Source organism: Rana temporaria, chromosome 2, assembly GCF_905171775.1.
Source record: "Rana temporaria chromosome 2, aRanTem1.1, whole genome shotgun sequence".
Lineage (NCBI taxonomy): Eukaryota > Metazoa > Chordata > Amphibia > Anura > Ranidae > Rana > Rana temporaria.
The window spans coordinates 36,719,263-36,737,104 of record NC_053490.1 but is presented as its reverse complement, the minus strand read 5'-3'; the positions used below and the strand labels follow the sequence as shown (position 1 = coordinate 36,737,104).

At 49.0% G+C, this 17,842-nt stretch overlaps 1 protein-coding gene across 7 annotated transcripts in view; it reads left to right on the top strand.

Annotated features, from left to right (window-relative positions):
• The first annotated feature begins 1,170 nt into the window (after window positions 1–1,170).
• The window catches only part of PICALM (phosphatidylinositol binding clathrin assembly protein), a 179,472-nt gene continuing 162,800 nt past the window's right edge, over window positions 1,171–17,842 (top strand). For 2 of the 7 annotated variants that reach the window (XM_040340082.1, XM_040340079.1), the window contains exon 1: window positions 1,171–1,514. In XM_040340082.1, the coding sequence (XP_040196016.1) occupies window positions 1,385–1,514 (130 nt within the window). In that variant the 5' untranslated portion in view covers window positions 1,171–1,384. The remainder of the gene's footprint in view (window positions 1,515–17,842) is intronic. The other 5 variants (XM_040340080.1, XM_040340085.1, XM_040340086.1 and 2 more) reach the window with 3 other exon arrangements.

Below are 17,842 nucleotides of genomic sequence, written 5' to 3'. Positions count from 1 at the left end.
GTGACCAGATGCAGTATGTCACTTGCTACCCATCCCCTGTCACCAGATGCAGCGTGTCACTTGCCACCAGATGCAGCGTGTCACTTGCCACCAGATGCAGCGTGTCACTTGCCACCGTCACCTGCCACCAGATGCAGCGTGTCACTTGCCACCATCACCTGCCACCAGATGCAGCGTGTCACTTGCCACCGTCACCTGCCACCAGATGCAGCGTGTCACTTGCCACCGTCACCTGCCACCAGATGCAGCGTGTCACTTGCCACCGTCACCTGCCACCAGATGCAGCGTGTCACTTGCCACCATCACCTGCCACCAGATGCAGCACGTCACTTGCCACCAGATGCAGCGTGTCACTTGCCACCAGATGCAGCGTGTCACTTGCCACCGTCACCTGCCACCAGATGCAGCGTGTCACTTGCCACCGTCACCTGCCACCAGATGCAGCGTGTCACTTGCCACCGTCACCTGCCACCAGATGCAGCGTGTCACTTGCCACCGTCACCTGCCACCAGATGCAGCGTGTCACTTGCCACCGTCACCTGCCACCAGATGCAGCGTGTCACTTGCCACCGTCACCTGCCACCAGATGCAGGGTGTCACTTGCCACCCATCCCCTGCTTCTAGATTCAGTGTGTCACTTGCCACCCGTCTCCTGCCACCAGATGCAGAGTGTCACTTGCCACCTGTCCCCTGCTTCCAGATTCAGTGTGTCACTTGCCACTTGTCTCCTGCCTCCAAATTCAGTGTGTCACTTGTCACCCACCCCCTGACCCCAAAATCCAGCAGCTCCTCGGGGGTAGTGCTACAATTGGGATTTTTTTTTTTACCAAAAATATGTAGCAGAATTCAAATTGTTTTTTATTGATGAAGAAATTCGATTTTTTTTTTTATTATTGGATATGTTTTACTGTATAGCAGAAAGTAAAAAAATATTGTTTTGAAGGATCTCTCCATTGCACACAGTGTACGATCTGCTCCAGAAGGTGTCAGCACATGGCCCGACTCTCAGGGCGTGTCCATGCCGCAGGTACAGCCCCGCCCACTCAGCGGGATCCCCCAAGCTGAATCCCCACCCGGACAACGCCCCCCTGTCTCAGTCTCCGCCCCGAGCGACAGAGTTCTCTGGAATGGCCCGCCCCCCTGTCCGGAAAGCGCCCGCCCCGTTGTCACGTGAGTCCGCCGGGCAGTGAGGTGGAGCTGAGCCGCCATTTTCCTTTCCTATCCCCGTCCTGTGTCACCTGTACGGCGGTTGCCAGGGCCGGGAATAGCGGCGGGTTGGGATCCGTTCTTCCTCCTCCATGCTCGGGTGTGCGGCTGGTCTGATCACACCTGATCCCCTCCAGGCCTGATCCTCTCTCTCTGTGTGTCCCTTCCCGGAGCCGCCATGTCCGGACAGAGCATCACCGACCGCATCACGGCGGCTCAGCACAGTGTCACCGGGTCCGCCGTCTCCAAAACCGTCTGCAAGGCCACCACCCACGAGGTCATGGGCCCCAAGAAGAAGCACCTGGACTGTAAGTAGGGGCGCTGACTTAGGGGCCCCTGGGGGCCACACACCTTAACGGGGGTCCTCCTGAATGATGTGAGCTAGGGGCCAAACACTGTATGTATGCCTCACACAGGGGCCCCTTCCTGTATGTTGTGTGATCACCCCCCTGGGGTCCTAAAGTTGTGTATGACAACAGCATCTCATAGAATTCAAAGAGGTTCCTTTTGGTGACAGGGGTCCCTTTTGGTGATGGAGGGGCTCCTGGAGCTCTGAGGGGTCCCTTTTGGTGACGGAGGGACTCCTGGAGCTCTGAGGGGTTCCTTTTGCTGACGGAGGGGCTCCTGGAGCTCTGAGGGGGTCCCTTTTGGTGATGGAGGGGCTCCTGGACCCCTGGGGGGTCCCTTTTGGTGATGGAGGGGCTCCTGGACCCCTGAGGGGTCCCTTTTGGTGACGGAGGGACTCCTGGAGCTCTGAGGGGGTCCCTTTTGGTGATGGAGGGGCTCCTGGACCCCTGGGGGGTCCCTTTTGGTGATGGAGGGGCTCCTGGACCCCTGAGGGGTCCCTTTTGGTGATGGAGGGGCTCCTGGACCCCTGGGGGGTCCCTTTTGGTGATGGAGGGGCTCCTGGACCCCTGAGGGGTCCCTTTTGGTGATGGAGGGGCTCCTGGACCCCTGGGGGGTCCCTTTTGGTGATGGAGGGGCTCCTGGACCCCTGAGGGGTCCCTTTTGGTGATGGAGGGGCTCCTGGAGCTCTGAGGGGTCCCTTTTGGTGATGGAGGGGCTCCTGGACCCCTGAGGGGTCCCTTTTGGTGACGGAGGGGCTCCTGGAGCTCTGAGGGGTCCCTTTTGGTGACGGAGGGGCTCCTGGAGCTCTGAGGGGGGATACCTTTTTGGTGACGGAGGGGGCCCCTGGAGCTCTGAGGGGGGATACCTTTTTGGTGACGGAGGGGGCCCCTGGAGCTCTGAGGGGGGATACCTTTTTGGCGACGGAGGGGGCCCCTGGAGCTCTGAGGGGGGATACCTTTTTGGTGACGGAGGGGGCCCCTGGAGCTCTGAGGGGGGATACCTTTTTGGTGACGGAGGGGGCCCCTGGAGCTCTGAGGGGGGATACCTTTTTGGTGACGGAGGGGGCCCCTGGAGCTCTGAGGGGGGATACCTTTTTGGTGACGGAGGGGGCCCCTGGAGCTCTGAGGGGGGATACCTTTTTGGCGACGGAGGGGGCCCCTGGAGCTCTGAGGGGGGATACCTTTTTGGCGACGGAGGGGGCCCCTGGAGCTCTGAGGGGGGATACCTTTTTGGCGGCGGAGGGGGCCCCTGGAGCTCTGAGGGGGATACCTTTTTTGGCGGTGGAGGGGGCCCAGACTGTTTCAGTACTGGGTGCCCAGAGGGGCCCCTTGTGTACATTCCGGTTCTGTGTGACGCTGGAGTATCCCTTGGCACCCAGAAGGGGTCTTCTTTGGTGGTTGGGCCCTTGGTGCTTATAGAGGGCTATATTGTGACGGAGGGGTCCCTGTGCGACATATGGGTCCTGTGTGGTGTTAGAGGGACCTCTATTGCTTGGGGTTCAGCATGGTAATGGAGGGGCTGCCAGTGGGCATAGGGGGCCAGCATGGTAGAGAGGCCCCTGTTTATCAAAGGATTCCTGTGCAATGATGTAGGGGCCCCTGGCGCGCAGTGGGGTGTTCTGTGGTGTCCTAGGGCCCACTGGGGTCCCATGCAGGTATTTGGAGCCAGTTGGGGTTGTACAATGTTGTGGGTGACAGGTCGTGTTCTCGGACATGTTGTTATATGTGATGGGGCTCCAGTGTGGTGTTGGGGGGGGGGGGGGGGTTATTGGTGCTCCTCTGTTGCCTATGAGATGATTGAGGGGATCATGACGAGTTCTCCTGTGTGACAGTCGGGGCCACAGTGCTGGGTGTTCTTCTAGAACTCAAGGGGGATACATTGAGCGCATCTGACTAGGGACCAACCTCCACTCCAGATGTGCTTGTAGAGTGAGGGTGGGATCTGTAGTGGGCTGTGTGATCGGGATCACCAAGTCTCCCACTGTGACCAGCAATGTGACATTGTGTGGTGCTGTTTGAGGTCCCGTGTTGGCTTCTGACTTTCAGCAACTTGCATATAGAAAGTGATTCAGTAATGTACCCTTTAACTCAGGGGTCTGAAACTGGTGGCCCCCCAGCTGTTGTGGAACTACAAGTCCCACCATGCCTCTGCCTGTGGGAGTCTTGCTTGTAACTGTCAGCCTTGCAATGCCTCATGGGACTTGTAGTTTTACAACAGCTGGAGGGTCACCAGTTTGAGACCCCTGCTTTAACTACAAGAGACCCCAAGAGCATCCCATCCCTCAAGTGCAGGAGACCCCAGGAACACACATCCATTAATATCTTAAGATCGAAGAATGCTTTTTGAGTTTCTTGTCTTGAGGCTCCTGGAGTTGGTTGGGCTCCTGGAGTTGGCTGGGGTAGTGTGGCAATGGGCTTCTAGAGAGGGGGTGGTAGTGTGGTCTTGGGTCCCCCACCCATAGTTGGAGGGGGGTAGTGGGGTCTTGGGGCTCCTCTTTAGATGGGATGAGGGTAGTGGGGTCTTGGGGCTCCTTTTTAGTTGGGGTGAGGGTAGTGGGGTCTTGGGGCTCCTTTTTTAGTTGGGGTGAGGGTAGTGGGGTCTCGGGGCTCCCTTTTTGGTGGGGTGAGGATGTCTTGGGGCTTCTTTTTAGTTGGGGTGAGGGTAGTGGGGTCTTGGGGCTCCTTTTTTAGTTGGGGTGAGGGTAGTGGGGTCTTGGGGCTCCTTTTTTAGTTGGGGTGAGGGTAGTGGGGTCTCGGGGCTCCCTTTTTGGTGGGGTGAGGATGTCTTGGGGCTTCTTTTTAGTTGGGGTGAGGGTAGTGGGGTCTTGGGGCTTCTGTAGGTGGGGTGAGGGTAGTGGGGTCTTGGGGCTCCTTTTTAGGTGGGGTGAGGGCAGTGGGGTCTTGGGGCTCCTTTTTAGGTGGGGTGAGGGCAGTGGGGTCTTGGGACTCCTGTAGTGAGTTGCCCTGTAGTTTGTTCTGGACAGACGTTGGCTCTGTGACTCTGGATGTTCTGTTGTATTTGGGCTCCTCCTCTGTCTCGGTTGTGTGATGTGGTGGAGGAGTTCCTGTGTTTTAGAGACGTCTGTGGCTGTCGGGCCTTTAATGTAACTTGACTCTGGGCTGGTGTGGCTCTTTAGTCACGCTCTCTATATTGTGTGTGGCGCGCTCTCTCTCTATATTGTGTGTGGCGCGCTCTCTCTCTATATTGTGTGTGGCGCGCTCTCTCTCTATATTGTGTGTGGCGCGCTCTCTCTCTATATTGTGTGTGGCGCGCTCTCTCTCTATATTGTGTGTGGCGCGCGCTCTCTCTCTATATTGTGTCGCGGTCATGCAACACTATACTAAAACATTTGTATCATTTTTGTTTTGCACAAATAGTTTTATTTTGGTGCTATTTGATCTCCACTGGTGTTTTTTTTTTTTTTTTGTGTTATAGATGGAATTTTAATTCTTCACAACAGTAGGTGGCACTGATGGGTACGGATTGGCAGCACTGATAGGTGGCACAGATCAGGACCGATGTCCCTGTAACAGAAACCAGTTATCGGCTTTATTCTTTTCTCCTCAGGCTGATCATGAGGAGATCCGGCTTCTGTTTACTTCCTGATCAGCTGATCACGTGGTAAATGGCCCGCTGTGATTGGCCCTTCACCCTGTTCTGTGATCAGCCGAGTTCGAAGGACTTGGTAATCACAGCGTGTGCTGGACACTCACCCCCAGGGGGTACGCAAGCAGCGCGATCACTGAAGGATGTCATTTGGCTATAGCGTGGGTGGAAAGTGGTTAAAAAATTAGTACACTTTTTTTTTTTTTAAAAGGTGTATGCATGCAATATTTAGTTTAGGTACTTATATTGCGCCGTCAATTTATGCAGCGCTTTACGTATACGTTGTGCATTCACATCGGTCCCTACCCTCAAGGAGCTTACACTCTAAGATCCCTAACTCGCGTTCATATACTAGGGCCAATTTAGACAGGATCTGAGCATGTCTTTGGAGTGTGGGAGGAAACCGGCACAGGGAGGACATGCGAACTCCAGGCAGGTCGTAGTTGGGATTTGAACCAGTGCTACCCACTACACCACTGTGGCCCTCATACTGATAAGTTTGGAGACCCCTGGTATAGATCTTGCCTCATCTCATGTGGTTGAGTCTCGCTCTCCATAGATTTGCATGCGGTGCGGTTGGTGGTCTGATTACAAAATCGCAGTGTAATTGGCCCGCGGTTGTGCAATGGTGGTGAACTGTTCAATGCACTTTGGAACGTATTGTGAAACGGATAACACAAGTATGATTTAAAGTGATAGCGCTCTGTGCAGCAATATTGCACTTCATCCCCCAGCAGCGCCGCCAGCGTCTTTTTCCTGCAGTAGCAAGCCTTGTGCTATGGTGAGGCCCATGTGACTTGCCCTCGCCAACCTCTTTTATTCATTGGAGTTCAGTTCTTGCAAATGTGGAGACTCGGCCTCCCATGTGCGCATTACCTAGGGAGGTCTGACTCTGCACGCCAATACTGTCTTCCTTGGAATCTCTTCTCCTCCAGGCCGACATACGAGCCATGGAGGCATTTTGATATTTCCCGAGAACCAGCACACTGCTTTTATCAGGGCTGAGGACGCTTGAGAAGCCCCAAACCATTTTGTTGCTAAAGGACCTTGCCCCTTTTTGCGATTCGGCACTGCGCCGCTTTAACTGACAATTGTGCAGCCTGGCTCCCAAACAAAATTGATGTTATTTTTTTCCCACAAATGGAGATTTCTTTTGGTTTTATTTGATCATCTCTGCGGTTTTTATTTTTTGGGCTGTAAGCAAAAATTGAGCGATAATTTTGAAAAAAAAAAATTGCTGTAATATCCCCCAAATATATATAAAACATTTTTTTCCTCAGTTTAGGCCGATACGTATTCTTCTACATATTTTTGGTAAATAAAATCGCAATAAGCGTTTGGTTTGTGCAAAAGTTACAGCATCTACAAAATAGGGGATCGTTTTATGGCATTTTTGTTTTATTAGTAATGGCGGCGATCAGTGATTTTTTTATTTTATTTTTTCTCTCATGACTGCGTCATTATGGCGGACACTTTTGACACCAATTTGGGACCAATGTCATTTTTACAGCGATCAGTGCTATAAAAATGCACTGGTTACTGTGAAAATGACACTGGCAGTAAAGGGGTTAACCTGTAGGGGGCGCTGAAGGCGTTAAGTGTTTCCTAGTGTGTGATTCTTACTGTGTGGGGTCGTGGCTTGGCGTGTGACGTCACTGATCGCCTGTTCCCTGTCATAGGGAATGACAATCAGTGACACTCTCACTAGGAAGAACGGGGAAAGGTTTGTTTACACTCTCCTCTCCCCGTTCTTCAGGCGATCGGGTCCGCAGTTAAACACAGAGCTCCACGTCCTGTCAGGGAGAGGAGACTGATGGTGTGTCCCTTGTACATAGGGACACAGATCGGTCACCCCCCTCCCCCCACAGTAAGAATCACTAATTAGGGAATACATTAACCCCTTCCTCCCCCCTAGTGTCAACCCCTTCCCTGCCAGTCACATTTATACAGTAATCTGTGCATATTTATATAATTGTTTGCTGTATAAATGTGAATGGTCCCAAAAATTGGTCAAAAGTGTCCGATGTGTCCGCCGCAATATCGCAGTCCTGACAAAAATCGCAGATCACCGCCATTACTAGTAAAAAAACTTTGTGGGGAAAAAAGGACGCCAATTTTGTTTGGGAGCCACGTCGCACGACCGCGCAATTTTCATTCAAAGCGTGACAGTGCCGGAAGCTGAAATTTCACCTGGGCAGGAAGGGGGTATATGTGCCCAGTAAGCAAGTGGGTAAGCTCAATTATATTCTTATGTAAGTGTTTACAAAGTGATGTCACCCTCAATATCCCTAAGGGGACCATTCATACCGCACCAAATGCCCTCACATTGACATGCGTCAGCGTGCTGCGTTGTATTTTGCTATGCTCTTTTCTCCTCACTTCCTGGAACGTGAAGATTCTATGGCAGTGCAGAGGTGCCAATCATTCTGAAGGGCATCCCAACGCACCTTGCTGCTGATGGTGGGCTGCATTTCAGTGCGGTGTCCTGTAAAAGAAAGGGTGCAGATCTAATTTCTGGGCTGTGTGCGTCCCAGGCCTTTCGTTTTGAATGTGATGATTAGCACAGCATACATTAGGAAATAAATGTGTGTGCTTTAAAGCACCGCACCTTAGTGGTTACCTTAGTGGTTAGGTGTGAGCCCAGCCTTCATGTTTTCAGTGCATCAAAGTTACCACTCAGTGGCTGGTGTGTGATGAACTCTGGAAGGATCATCACAGTTCTGATGCACTGATCTCAGGACATTGCACTGTTCACTTTTTAAATGAACTCTATTGAAATGTCACAGATGCATTTCATTAAAGTGGATGTAAAGCCCCTCTCATCCTTTCTAAACTACTACCATAGTTCTGATCTATAACGATATAGATGCCTCCTGCATGTATCCTTACCTGTCAAATGTTTCCCCTCTGTCTGTTATAGGAACAGAAAAACTGCAGATTCTGTGGGTGGGTCTGTTGTCCGGAGCTCGGTGGGTGGAGTCGTGATGTCAGTAGACTCCCCGCCCACCTCTACACGCCCCTTGTCAACATGTATTTTTTCCTATGTATTCCTTACACTGAATTCTGCTATGATCACTAACATCCAGTCAAAATCCAGAAAAGTAACCGCATGACTTCAGAAAAGGAGTGGGGGTGGGAATTAAAAAATAATGCCTGTCTCAGGCTAGTGCATGAGATATGTAAATAACCTGTCATTCACAGCAAGGGGGGCGGAACGTACTAAGGTTTTTCTCTGTAAGTCCTTTTTTATTTCACTGAACAATAAAAGAGGATTGCTCAGAGCTGGAAGACTGGGCACAGATGATAGGAAATCTTATACTCTACATTGTGACTTAAATTTTTTGTTTGTTCGGGTTTACATCCACTTTAAGTTTAATTGCTGGCAATGCAGTATGAGGCAGTGGATGGCATCGTACTGCACGCTAGAGCTGCACGATTCTGGATAAACTTAGAATCACGACTGCAAAGTCGCATGGCAAGTCGTACCCCATGATTTCCAATGCCTACTGTTCATAACTGCAACTTCAAAGTATTTCCTGCACTACTTTGGTCCCATTTTGATGCGGCTTGAGGGCCATAGTCAAGAATACACAGGCATTAGATCAGGGCTCGACAAATCCCGGGCGCCAGGTCGCCATGGCGACTAGAAATAGGGTCCTGGCGACTTGGCTTGGAAGGGGGGTAAAAATTTTTTTTTTTTTTTTGTGAGCTGGTGCCATCTGGTGGTGGCTGTTGGTATTGCAAGTTAAACAGCAATTCTAATGTAATTTTTCACTCTTTCACTGCCATCTTCTTCCCTCTAATTAGAACCCCCAAACATTATATATATATTTTTATCCTAACACCCTAGAGCAGTGATGGCGAACCTTGGCACCCCAGATGTTTTGGAACTACATTTCCCATGATGCTCCTGCACACTGCAGTGTAGTGGAGCATCATGGGAAATGTAGTTCCAAAACATCTGGGGTGCCAAGGTTCGCCATCACTGCCCTAGAGAATAAAATGGCGATCATTGCAATACTTTCTGTCACGCCGTATTTGCGCAGCGGTCTTACAAGCGCACTTTTTTGGGAAAAAATTACACTTTTTTTTAATTAAAAAATAAGACAACAGTAAAGTTATCCCCATTTTTTTTTTTTTTATATTATGAAAGATAATGTTACGCCGAGTAAATTGATACCCAACATGTCACGCTTCAAAATTGCGTCCGCTCGTGGAATGCCGACAAACTTTTACCCTTTAAAATCTTCATAGGCAACGTTTAAAAAAAATCTACAGGTTGCATGTTTTGAGTTACAGAGGAGGACTAGGGCTAGAATTATTGCTCTCGCTCTACCAATCGCGGCGATACCTCACATGTGTGGTTTGAACACCGTTTACATGTGCAGGCACTGCTCACGTATGTGTTCGCTTCTGCGCGCAAGCTCGTTGGGACGGGGTGCGTTTTCTGGCTCCTAACTTTTTTAGCTGGCTCCTAGATTCCAAGCAAATTTGTCAACCCTGTGCTAAGGGGTTAAACCTCTGCATTGTATAAAAAGGCTTCTTGATTCCTGTATTCAGATCCTCCCTTTCTTCCACTGTCCCTCTGGTTAAGTTTGGTTAGTACAGACTGAGCATGTGCAGCCTGATGCCAAAGGCTCTGTTTGTGTATTGCTAGAGAGGTTTTTTTTTCTTAGGAGTGCGCATGCGATCACCACAGGGCCAATCGGAATTGTCCAGACAGAGGGCCAGGAGTCCTGCAGCTTCATAGGACGGCTCAGTATGAAAACTCCTCCTACAAGCTTTACCAATCAGCGGCCAGGCTGAGCGGCAAAGAGTATATCGGGGCCGCGCGGGACTTTCGAGGGGTAAGGTAAGTAAAACGGGTGCTCGGGGGGGGGGGGGGTGTCGGCAGATGTTTTTTCACCTTAATGCATAGATCGCATTAAGGTGAAAAAACATTTTCCTTTACAACTCCTTTAAGCTAGTGCATTGTTGGCTCACTTACCTTTTCCTTAGATTTCCTTTCTAAATGTTTGTCTGAATTTCTCACTTTCTGTTTCTCCTCAGTAAGCTGTTCTGGCTGACTAACCTCCAGCCAGATGATGGGGGCAAGCTTACTGAGGAGAAACAGGAAGTGAGAAATTCAGACAAAGATTTAGAAGGGAAATCAAAGGAAAAGGTAAGTGAACCAACAATGCACTAGCTTAACAGAACCTATTTAGAAAATAAAAAACAAACCTTTACAACCCCTTTAAGATCGTCTGGGTGGGGGGGGGGGGGGGGGGGGAGTCGTATCAAGAGCACAATTTAAAAAAAATTTTTTTAACAATTAATCTTGCAGCTCTACTACATGCGGTAATTTTTTATTTTTTTATCAGCGCATACCGCCACAACACAATGACATGGCGTTTTGTTTTCTCACGCAGTGGGACTGCGCTGGAATAGCCACCCAACGCAGTTCCACCTCATCTGGTATGCATGTACGTTAAAGAAACACGGGGGGGGCTGCCAATAGCTATTCTCTCCTGAAAATGGGTAATTGTCTGGATGTCGTATTTGATCCACTGACTGTTTTGTGTTAAAGTAGATATTTTTTTTTTTTTTTTTTTTTTTTTTTTTAAATATAATCGTGACTGCGACTTTATGGCGGACATATCAAACACTTTTGACGCATTTTTGGGACCATTGTCATTTTTACAGCGATCAGTGCTATAAAAATGCACTGATTACTGTGAAAATTACGTTGGCAGTGAAGGGGTTAACCACTAGGTGGCGCTGAAGGGCCTAAGTGTGTCCTAGGGAGTGCTTCTAACTGGTAGGGGGAGGAGCTACCAGTGACACGTCACTGATCCCGATCACAGGGAACAGTAGATCAGTGACATCACTAGGCAGAACAGGGGAATGCCTCGTTTACAAAGGCATCCCCCTGTTTTGCATTTGTCGACCGCAATCACGGGCCGCCCGGGAGCATCAAGTTCCAGGGACCCGCAAGCACACTCACGAGGTCCGTGTGCCTGCTGGGCGGCAAATTTAAAGGGACGTACAGGTACACCCATTTGCCTGCCCGTGCCATTGTGTCGACATAAACGTGCATGCGGCGGTCACTATGTGGTTAACTGCTCCAATTGCCAGTATTCTGTAAAAAATTGCCCTCCGTCGAAAAGTGCCCACGCTGAACAGAAGGGGCACTCCAGCTGATTTCCCAATCTGCTAACGTAACATCACCACAGCGCATGCGCACATCGTAGGAGGTTTCTTTTAGACGGGAGATACCATTTCACTGGCACAATTGAAAGAAATGCAAAGAGAAGAGGGACACTGTAGTTGTTTGATTTAAGCCTCGCGCTTGCAGGGAGGGTTGTGGGTGTGTTGAAGGGCGGGTTTTGTCAGTTTTGCAACCCGCCCTTAGACACGGGCAAAAACCCCCGCTGTGCAACACACCAAACCCGCCATTTAGCACTGTGAAAACCCGCCCTGCAACAGTGAGGCACAATATGACAAATACTGCGTTCCTCCGCTGTTTGCATAGCATTCAGTTGTACCCGTTAAATGGTATCTCTCATCGAAAAAAGCCGCCTACGATGTGAGCATGCGCTATGGTGACGTCACGTCAGCTAATCAGTACGTGCCCTTCCCTTCTGCGCATGCATGGGCACTTTTCGATGGAGGGCAGAAATCCACAAAACACCAGGACTTTATTTACACTTCAGCTGTCAACCGGGGACGTGGCGGCCCTACTCCGTAGTAGAGGTCGACCGATATGGGTTTTTCTCTGGCCGATGCCGATATTTGGAAATCGGGGCGGCCAATATGTGTTGCCGATTTTTGCGGCCGATATTTTAAGCCGATTTTACAGTACAGCCCAATGTCATTCACTCATCAATGCCCACCAGCCTAGCACAAGACTCCATTCGTCCCTGGCCCTGACGTGCTGCTGCCCCGACTCTGCCTACAATCCCCAGAATGCAGAGCGGGCCGGTAACAGCCAATCGGCGGCGGCCGCCGCTGCCGACAACCTCCACTGTAAAGAAAACGTCCCCTGACTGCTGCGCGCCCTGCCTCTGCCTACAAGCCCCAGAATGCAGCGCGGGCCAGTAACTGCCGGCCCACGCTGCATTCTGGGGTTTGTAGGCAGAGGCAGGGCGCGCAGCATGTCGGGGGACGTTTTTTTCCCCAGAGTGGAGGATGTCGGCAGCGGCGGCCGCCGATTGGCTCTTACAGGCCTGCTGCCGACTTCCTTAAACTAAAAAAAAAAAAAGTCAGCAGATGGCAGCGAGCGGGCCCCTCCTCCTCCTCTGGGTGTAAACCGAGGGGAGGGCCGCCGCGCTGTGTATACCAAGATGGCCGCGGTTCCGGAGCTAGGCCGAAGCCGCGGCCTTTGCTGATGCTGTGACCACGGCGGCAATCCACGGATTGCCGCCACGGTCACCGCATCAGGAAAGGCCGCGGCTTCGGCCTAGCTCTGCATCCGAGGCACCGCTAACGGCCATGTTAAATATCGGCCCAATTTGGACGGAAATCTTCGGCCGATGCCGATTTCTCCAAAACGACCAAATATCGGCCGATATATCGGTCGACCTCTACTCCGTAGCAACAGATAATTGCAGTCTTTTTTTTTTATATATATATATATTTCTGCTGTCAGTGGGGGAATCCCGCTGACGGCTAAAAGAACAGAGCCTGAAAGTTTCGGTTTTGGGTATCGGAGCTTTCGCACGAATACCGATTCTCATGCAAATGCTCGGTATCGACACCAATACCAGTTTCGGTGCAACCCGACATAAGCGATTTGGCCATACTTCTCTATTAAAGTGTATTTACTACTTAACCACTTCCCAACCGCCGCATGTATATGTACGTCCACAGAATGGCACGTACAGGTACGTCCTTGCCTTTCCGCGGGTCGGGGGTCCGATCGGGACCCCCCCTACATGCGGCGGTCGGTAACCCGCGGGGAGCGATCAGGGACGACGGCGCGGCTATTCGTTTATAGCCGCTCCGTCGCGATCGCTCCCTGGAGCTGAAGAACGGGGAGAGCCGTATGTAGACAAGGCTTCCCCGTGCTTCACTGTGGCGGCTGCATCGATCGAGTGATCCTTTTTATAAGGGAGACTCGATCGATGACGTCAGTCCTACAGCCACACCCCCCTACAGTTGTGAACACTAACTCCTACAGCGCCCCCTTGTGGTTAACTCCCAAACTGCAACTGTAATTTTCACAGTAAACAATGCAATTTAAATGCATTTTTTGCTGTGAAAAAGACAATGGTCCCAAAAATGTGTCAAAATTGTCCGAAGTGTCCGCCATAATGTCGCAGTCACGAAAGAAAAAAATCGCTGATCGCCGCCATTAGTAGTAAAAAAAAATTTTTTTTTATAAAAATGCAATGAAACTATCCCCTATTTTGTAAACGCTATAAATTTTGCGCAAACCAATCGATAAACGCTTATTGTGATTTATTTTTTTTACCAAAAATAGGTAGAAGAATACATATCGGCCTAAACTGAGGAAATTTTTTTTTTTTTATATATGTTTTTGGGGGATATTTATTATAGCAAAAAGTAAAAAATATTGAATTTTTTTCGAAATTGTCGCCTTATTTTTGTTTATAGCGCAAAAAATAAAAACCGCAGAGGTGATCAAATACCACCAAAAGAAAGCTCTATTTGTGGGGAAAAAAGGACGCCAATTTTGTTTGGGAGCCACGTCGCACGACCGCGCAATTGTCTGTTAAAGCGACGCAGTGCCGAATCGCAAAACCTGGCCTGGACATTTCGCTGCCTAAAGGTCCGGGGCTTAAGTGGTTAAGGTGGATCTTTTCTAATAATCCCTCTGCAGCTCTCAAAACCTCTTGGGGGTCATTTTCATTAGCCCAATGCCTGGCACACAAAAACAAGCTTGCAGTGACCAACCCCCCCCCCCCCTGTCGTTTTTTCAGGTGGAGCCACAAACAGCCGTAATAAATTAGTGACATGAACCACCAAAGAGAAGAACCCCAAATTCCTGTACAAGGGGCACAGTTTGGGGCAGATTTGTGCTATTACAGGTTATACCCTAAATCTAGGGTAGATGGACTACGAATTAGATAAGCGCTAAGAAGCAGACTGAGCTTATCCGTCACTCTATTCTCTCCTCCTATCAGCATGCTCCTTGCACTACAACGCAATGTTGTGCAGTCCCCTCCCCCCTCCCAGTCTGAGGTCTGGTATAAGGAACTGGTGGTGGCTGATACCAAGTCACATTTAGGTACTTCTGCGATAAAATGATCCATTATGAGTGGATGCAAAGCTCCATAAATGTGTGTGTTTTACGTCTGCATGGAGTTCAGCTTTGAATGTCTTCACTACAAAGGCCTTATTATTACAGGTTATTGCTAATAATGCTGTTCTGTACATATTTACAGAGCGCTTTCCTTCTATTATAGCTTTTAATGAATTGTTATCTGGACGGTTCTGCCTTTTATTATAATCACATGATTAGTCCCAGTGTTGTAATGGGAAACGCTCTGCAACCGGCATCTCTGTAGACACGCAGAATACGCAGCTATTTCATTGTATTGATGCCGTCTGGTATAAACACGCCAAGGATTTTATTTGCAGATCCTTTACTTTTTTTTTTCTTTTAATTCAACAGCTTGAAGCAGAACATTACCCATAACTTGATAAAAATGTTCTATAGCAAGGAACATACATTCTATATTAATAACCACTTATGCCCCGGACCAATATGCTGCCTAAAGACCCAAGGGGTTTTTACAGTTCAGGACTGCGTCGCTTTAACAGACAATTGCGCGGTCGTGCGACGTGGCTCCCAAACAAAATTGACGTCCTTTTTTCCCCACAAATAGAGCTTTCTTTTGGTGGTATTTGATCACCTCTGCGGTTTTTATTTTTTGCACTATAAACAAAAATAGAGCGACAATTTTGAAAAAAATTCAATATTTTTTACTTTTTGCTATAATAAATATCCCCCAAAAACATATATAAACATTTTTTTTTTCCTCAGTTTAGGCCGATACGTATTCTTCTACCTTTTTTTGGTAAAAAATCGCAATAGTTTATCGGTTGGTTTGCGCAAAATTCATAGCGTTTACAAAATAGGGGATAGTTTTATTGCATTTTTATTTTTTTTATTTTTACTACTAATGGCGGCGATCAGCGATTTTTTTTTCGTGACTGCGACATTATGGCGGACACTTCGGAAAATTGACACATTTTTGGGACCATTGTCATTTTCACAGCAAAAAATGCATTTAAATTGCATTCGACCCACGTCAAGCAGAGGACGTATAGGTACGTGCATGTGCCTGTCCGTGCCATTCTGCTGACATATATTTACATGAGGCGGTCCTTAAGTGGTTAATAATAATGATGCTACCAAAATCAGTCTGTGCTGTAAATCGCCTCCCAGCATTGCTTCTTTTTCTTCTTGTTGGAGGTTCTGGTTATACTGAAGCCCAGAGCCCCTGAGAAGCAGTAAATCTTAAAGTGGAACTAAACCCATCGATTTAACAGTTTTCAAAAAAAGTTACATTCCTGCAATGCCAGGATTGCGAAATGTCACATTTGCTTGTGTCCTCAACCAGGCTGTCAAACCATCACATGGCTGAAGTCCTAACTAATCGCATTTGCAGAACTATGGCAGTTGCAGATCAAACAGAAGCAGCTTCCTTGGCTGTAAAGAATAGTTTATATTTGCTTTAGGGCTGTCAGCAGATCGGCCTCTACAAATTCGGCAGTGCCTTAAAGCGGGGGTTCACCCAAAAATCAACTTTCTGTCACTAGATTTTTTTTTTGTACTTATCATTTTAGCGGTCTTCCTTCTCCGGCACCGAGCGGCGTATCCTTCCGGGTATAGGCGTTCCTAAATCAAGCGCAGTTGATTGACGGGCTTGGATAGCGCATCACGCTTTCCGAAAATAGCCAATGTGACTCTCGGCAATTTACGGCACCTGCGCAGTCAGCTCTACACGGCATGCGCCGTATAGCGCTGTAAGCAGCCGGGAGTCACGTCTGCTATTTCCGGATGGCGTGACGCGCTATCCAAGCCCATCAATCAACTGCGCTTGATTTAGGAACGCCTACCCCCCGCAGGATTCCCCGCTCGGAGCCGGAGAAGAAAGACCGCTAAAACGATAAGTACAAAAAAAAATCCAGCATACTGCAGATGTCAGCAGTATGCTGGATCTAGTGACAGAAAGTTGATTTTTGGGTGAACCTCCGCTTTAAAATAGAGAGCAACTGAGCATGTGCAAAACGGGGTGAGACAGTATATTACTACATTTTTATACAGTATGGATACTTATTCTTAAAGCGTAGTTCCACCCAAAAATGGAACTTCCACTTTTCAGAACCCCCCCCCCCCCCCCTCCGGTGTCGCATTTGGCACCTTTCAGGGGGAGCAGGGTGCAGATACCTGTATAATACAGGTATTTGCACCCACTTCCGGGGAGAGACTTCCACGGGAGTCACTCCACTTCCTGTTCACCCCCCTCCCCCACTGCCTTCTGGGAAACGCACTGGTCCCAGGAGACAGCTGGGAACGTGCCGTGCTACTCATGAATGTGCAGTAGGGAACCGGGCAGTGAAGCCGCAAGGCTTCACTTCCTAATTCCCTCACTGAGGATGGCAGGGGCAGCCGTGAGACGAGCGATTGCTCGTCTTCTGCTGCCAACATCGCGGGCGCGCTGGACAGGTAAGTGTCCATTAATTAAGTTGGCAGCTGCAGTATATGTAGCTTCTGGCTTTTAATATATTTTTTTCCGTGGGACCTCCGCTGTAATGTTTTTTAATCATACTTTCCTAGGTGGATGCAGCATCGGTCCCCCACCGGCTCTAACGAACAGAGCGATCAAACATCGTTGAAGGGTAAAAGTTTGACGCCATTCCACGAGTGGACGTAATTTTGAAGCGTGACATGTTGGGTATCAATTTACTCGGCGTAACATTATCTTTCATACTATTAAAAAAAATGGGGATAATTTTACTGTTGTCTTATTTTTTAATTAAAAAAAGTGTAATTTTTTCCCCAAAAAAGTGCGCTTGCAAGACCGCTGCGCAAATACGGCGTGACAGAAAGTATTGCAACGATCGCCATTTTATTCTCTAGGGTGTTAGGATAAAAAAAATATATAATGTTTGGGGGTTCTAATTAGAGGGAAGAAGATGGCAGTGAAAATAGTGAAAAATGACATTAGAATTGCTGTTTAACTTGTAATGCTTAACTTGTAATACCAACGGCCACCACCAGATAGCGCCAGCTTACACATCTGGTGGTAATAACTTGTAATACCAACAGCTCAACACCAGATGGCGCCAGCTCACAAAAAAAAAAAGCCAAGTCGCCAGGACCCTATTTCTAGTCGCCATGGCGACCTGGCGCCCGGGATTTGTCGACCCCTGCAGTAATGTAATATATTCTGCTGTGCCCACCCCCCACCCCCCCCAGCAGTAATGTAATATATTCTGCTGTGCCCACCCCCCCCCAGCAGTAATGTAATATATTCTGCTGTGCCCACCCCCCCCCAGCAGTAATGTAATATATTCTGCTGTGCCCACCCCCCCACAGCAGTAATGGAATATATTCTGCTGTGCCCCCCCCACCCCCCCCAGCAGTAATGTAATATATTCTGCTGTGCCCACAACCCCACCCCCCAGCAGTAATGTAATATATTCTGCTGTGCCCCCCCCCAGCAGTAAT